Here is a 5,850-nt window from a genome sequence, read left to right as displayed (position 1 = left end):
GAAGAGAACTACAAGCGACAAATGCAAAAGTACTACAACACGCGGGTAAAACTCTGCAACTTCAATGTCGGAGACTACATACTGCGTAACAACGAGGCTTCGAACCAAGAACGCCCAGGAAAGCTGGCCCAGGTCTGGGAAGGGCCATACATTATCAAAGAAGTTTTGGGAAAGGGCGCATACCGGCTTGAAAGGCTCGATGGCACCCCCATCCCAAGAACATGGAATGGAGCTCAATTACGCAAATGTTACATGTAGATCAATTCCAAACTTATAAAGAAACGGCCTAGACCCACTTCTAATGGAAATGATTCTCCTTTATCACATTGTGTTGATCGCTTTACATTTATACTTATGAACTTTTCGGACGGATATGCCGGTATTCACCGCATAAATATGGAAATAAGTCGTTGCGTGTGGACGGCGGCAAAACCCGCATAAACACAAAAAACGGCAAAAGTTTCTAAGGAAAAGATGAGGAAAACCTTCACGCAGGTCAGTTATAGGTAAAGTTTGGTCATCCCACTAAATGAAAGTGACGGTCCTACCCGCACAACCATGATAGAAGAAACTGAACATTAACCTATTGACAACCGCGCGTCGAAAGGTTAACTTATTCAAAACACTTGGAAAATTGCTAAGTTAAACTAAAATATGCATGAGCAAGTCATATAACGTTTACAACGCAAGTCAAAAAGATTCAAAAGTAAGCGGGACTATACCCTCTTACCTTGGCAACCAAGTAACTATAAGACAGGTGCGGGTACAGTGTCAAGGCAAAACCCTTCACATACTTAGCACCTGCAGGGAATTGAAGCCAAGAATACCTTGGCAACCAAGTAACTATAAGACAGGTGTGGGTACAGTGTCAAGGCAAAACCCTTCACATACTTAGCACCTGCAGGGAATTGAAGCCAACAATACCTTGGAAGTAAGTAACTATAAGACGAGTGCGGGTACAGTGTCAAGGCAAAACCCTTCACATACTTAGCACTCGCAGGGAATTGAAACCAAGAAGGATCTTCTGGGTCATGCTTGCGGAAACGGATATAACATCCCCGCATAGATGGAACGTTGAGAACTAGATTATTTAAAGCTCCAAGATGGAATTGGTTGTTTAACATAATTGATCACTATGTTTAAAACTACCAAAACCTCATGGAGAATCTACACAAGTGGAACTCAACGCTCCTGACTTGCGAGGAGGTTACAGACCTACCCGCATCATACCCAAAGATCAAGCAGAAAAGTCGGGAATTTCTGCACATGACATTAGGACTTCCGCGGGAAGAATCCCCATGGAAAACCTTAAAACTAAACCATTTTCAAAACCCCTTGCTTAAGTCCAAAGTTCACCTCACTTATTAACAATTCATGAGAAGAACATTGGACTGGGGGGACTTGAAGAGGTAGGTCCCAGCAGAGCCCAGTTGGACCCGCAAGACTCACCTTGAACAGGGACGTCTGCGCTGTTGGACCCGCAAGACTCACCTTAAACAGGGACGTCTGCGCAGTTGGACCCGCAAGACTCACCTCGAAGAGAGACGTCTGCGCCGTTGAACTCGCAAGACTCCTTAAAAGAGGGACGTCTGCGCAAAGACCAACTGGATCCGCAGGACCAACCATGCTCAGAGACGCGACGTCCTTACGCGCAGTACGCAAGCTGTTCCCGCAGGAAAAGCCTCCCAATGGTGACGTACTCCGCCTGTTCCCGCAGCTACGGATACTAGCCATCAGGGAAGGCTACCCGCACAGCAAGGCTACACGCACAAGGCACTAACTCTCAAATAATTCAGTAATGTCACCTGAAGAGGGAATGAGCAAGCCGGGAATACTCCCGCCCAAAGCCGGGAATTCTCCCGCCCAAATGAGCCAGTCCGTACGCTACTGGAGGACCTTTTGTACTATACCTGCCAAGGTATGGACAAAAGATCTGACCAAAGCTGCGACAGCTCACTGACAACAGTACGACGAGCAGCACGCTCTAGTACTTAATGTCACTATCAGCCGCTGCCTACTCACCAACCCTTGTCGTGACACGTGCATAGCCTGCAGTTGGTGGAAAAGGAATAGTATACAGCCTACCATGTCACTATCAGCCGCTGCCTACCCACCAACCACCAGCACGGCACGTGCGTAGCCCACAGTTGGTAGAAAAGGAATATAATACAGCCGGCCGTACCTTCTTGGACACCTACCTTCGGCTATAAATACTCCAACACCTTGGAACGGTATCATCATCGTCTCTCTAGCTATTTCTCTTAATATACACTTATATTCAAGAGCAATCTAGTCTGATTCTCACGCCGGAGGGTGGTCACAAGGAGGTACCCCCCTTCTCAGTGACGAGCTCACGGTGTCTGTTTTGCAGGTCATCAGAAGAATAACCATCTTGCCGGATCTAACCCTCGTGGGAAACATCTATTTAACCCCCAGATTATCCGTAATCTGCCGGGGTCGATTTGTGTTTCTTCATTAACCTTGGAAAAATGGAACCATATATGTGGGGTTGTTGGGTGGTGGGTGTGGTTTTAACTGTTTAAGGTAATATGGGGTGTTTTAATTTGTTTCATACAAGCCAATCATTACAAATTATAGATTGAAAATAGTAAAGATTAGCACAAACAAAACATACCAGTCATTATAAATCATAGATATGGTGTTGAAAGTTGGATATTCGGAGTTTGGATATCTAAAAATTCTGATAATGAATTTCAATATTTGAATCCAAAACTTCAAAACTCATTCGGATATCTGAAATTATTTAAAATGTATATGCGAATTAAAAAACTTCGGAAACTTCTGGTTCAGAATTTGGATAATTATGTTTCGAATTTAGGTTATTTTACACGGCCCTACTTATAGCGGTATAGCGCAAGTTATGTTCACGCACGCCCGCTTCTTCTCTCATTCGAATGACTCGATCTTTTTTAAACCCAACGCAAAGTAAAAAATACAAGGCGTTTTCCAAAGAAACATACTATTAGACGCAATTACAGTTAATTTTTAATATATAACATTTGTTGGTTCATTAAGATTGTTTTGAGCATTGTTTTTTGTGATCGTTACAAATTTTAAGAGTGACCTCTTTTGTGATTCAACAAAGTCTTCTGGTGTTATTTCTACCTCCTTTTTGAACAATTTGTTTCGATTTCGATTTGACTTGAAAAAATGTTAAAAAGGAATAACTGAGAACAAATAACACTAATATGCAAAGTCCAAAGAGTAGAAAACTAGAAGATGATAATGAGATAAGTAAGTTGAACTAATGAACACCGAAGAACTGAAGATGATAAGATAAGGTCCCTCGCCTCTTCGTTCCTTGCCAGTTGCCCCTTTACCGTAAGCATCATATGAAAGTCATGTAAAATCGCGTTCTTGCACTTTCAGTTTGTCTTACTATAATTATTATGGTGTTTATTAGTTCATAAGTTCAATCAACAAACCAGATGTAACAATGGAAGATGTTCAATTAACCTAGAAACTTTCAGGTCAAAAGACAGAATCTTGATATTCAGTAAGGTCAACTTGTGACCCAGAATATACAGAAACTACCATATTATAGTTCATAATGATACATCAGATCATGCGACTGAAACTTCTTACAAGAAGTTCGTAAATGATCGACATTCCCTTAATGTTTGTTCCTCCATCTCGGTTTTATGAGATACATTTGCTTAATGGTAGTTTGAAGTAATAATAACATCCAGAGAAAAAGGCTGTAGAATATATACACATGTTAATCATCATTCATTTAATCACTTATTAAACATCATCCTGATCACTTCCACCAATATGTGCTTCATGACTAACCCAATAATAATTGCTTCCATCCGGACCGTCAAGCTTAAACCTGCATAGTGAACATTGCTTAAAAGTTAAAACCTTCAAACAAAATCTAATAATAACAGAAAAAAACTAACCGTTCGAGAACTGATTTCCCTTCCTTGTACTTTTGGCTCCTGTCATGTGCGGTTTCCTGAAAGTCATAGATCGATTACAATTTACAAACGCATAACACATGCATATTTCAAATTTAAGGTTCTTTTCTTTTTCCTCTTACATATGTCCATCCGACAATTGATCCACATTTGACACAGTAAATATCAGCAACTGTGTGCAGCCCAGTCATCATTAACCTATCTTCCTTCGCCCCAACCGTCACATTTACTCTGTAAAACACACGATAAAAACATAATTGCTTATATCAATGATTAATTCTTATGGCAGGCTATCTAATAAAAACCAAAAGTTAAGAGTCACAAACTCAGAATCATTATCAGAATACCCAAACACTGATAATCTCAGCTTCATAGACCTCCAAACACGCCTAAAGTATGCAACTTTTTGCCATATCCAAAGAAATTATGGTGGATAATAATCATAATATATATATATAAAGCCGCATCAGCACATAAAACTAGCGGTGTAAAAAAACCGGCCTGGGCCTGGTCAACTGGTTTCTGACCCGTCCCACTTCACCGGAAAACTGGTTTGGTCCCGACCCAACCTGCTAGCTCATATACCGGTTTTTAGTCTCTCTCTCTCTCTATCTATCTATCTCTCACTGAAACCGGTTTCGGACCCGACCCAATTTAAATTGCTAAGAAAACCGGGTTTTTTTTTGCCCCAAGCCTGTTTATAACCCAAACTGAATCGATTTAATAGGCTTGAACATTTTTCCTCCTAAACCGGTTTATAACCCGAACTGGCTTTTTACAACCTGTTGACGAACCTGGTTCGGTTTATAACCCGAACCAGTTTTGTACACCTCTACATATAAGTAAGGAAAACTTACACCTTACTGAAGAGATAAGCCTTTCCATGCTTGCATTGAAAAGCCTAAATAAATCGACACAAAAAGAAAATAAAATATCAACAATTTCATAAGCATCAAGAGTTCTTGACATAGTACCATTATTATAGCTTCATCACACATTGATAATCACTTTAACAAAGCCAAACAACTTAACATATTATTATTATTATTTTTACATTTGATAACATTTAAAAAAAAAAACCAAAAATCTGAAAGGGTTACTGAAAAAATTAGGTCAAAATGTAAAATCATAACAATATTTTTAATTAAACTTATCATAAATCAAGATCCAAAATCAAACACTTAAACCTCAATTCATATAATAAAAACATAAAATTCAACTAATCGGGTCAATCAATCATCAACCCAGATCACAAAATGTAACAAACCCAATAATAAAAATCAAAACTTTAACAATACAAGAAACCAGACGATCGGAAAATCAATCAATCGATTAAAATTAATAAACAATTAAATAAATAGCAAAACATACAACCTTTGAAACGATGTCGTCTGAAAGAGCGAGATGGGCTTTGCAGTGTCTGCAACTGTAGATTTTACCGTCTAACGTTACTTGAAACAATCGCCCCATCGATCGATTGATGATCGAAGAAGAAGAAAATAATAATAATAATAATCGGAAGATACCAAGAATTCCGTCCTTCGGAGTTATTATTATACGCTTTTGGCAGTTCAGACTCTTTTGGTGGGTCCTAGTTGATAATTATGTACAACTTGTGATGCGTGTGGTACGGGTTTGAAAATATGATAGGGACATATTCGGTACACTCGGGTATATTCTACGGGTGTTTGTTTTTTATTCGGTTTTGAATTAGTTAAATTGAAAACCGAACTAAATTGAAACCGTTTAGAGCAATCACATTTCATATTCGTGTTTTTCGTTTAAAAAATTGAATTCGGGTTTGATCGAATAACAAGTGATTGTTTTATTTTATTTTGTTGTTTGTTCATTCAAGTTAGAGTTAGCTCAGTCTTATTTAACTCGATCATGATATAGCAAACAACAGTAA

The 5,850-nt window shown here is 39.1% G+C and overlaps 1 protein-coding gene across 1 annotated transcript; it reads right to left on the bottom strand.

Annotated features, from left to right (window-relative positions):
• Window positions 1–3,485: 3,485 nt before the first annotated feature.
• Window positions 3,486–5,530, bottom strand: LOC143616955 (protein yippee-like). Its single transcript, XM_077089649.1, has 5 exons — window positions 5,316–5,530; window positions 4,799–4,842; window positions 4,064–4,172; window positions 3,924–3,979; window positions 3,486–3,853 (listed from the first exon to the last, which is right to left on the bottom strand). The coding sequence occupies exons 1-5, from the start codon at window positions 5,409–5,411 to the stop codon at window positions 3,766–3,768; spliced, it is 393 nt and encodes a 130-aa protein (XP_076945764.1). The 5' UTR covers window positions 5,412–5,530; the 3' UTR covers window positions 3,486–3,765.
• Window positions 5,531–5,850: the final 320 nt, after the last annotated feature.

This window comes from Bidens hawaiensis, unplaced genomic scaffold, assembly GCF_021521415.1.
Source record: "Bidens hawaiensis isolate Kalapana, Puna unplaced genomic scaffold, B.hawaiensis_p1.1 tig00050679_1, whole genome shotgun sequence".
Taxonomy (NCBI): Eukaryota; Viridiplantae; Streptophyta; class Magnoliopsida; order Asterales; family Asteraceae; genus Bidens; species Bidens hawaiensis.
Note: the sequence above shows the minus strand (reverse complement) of the source record. Positions and strands in the feature narration are given on the sequence as shown.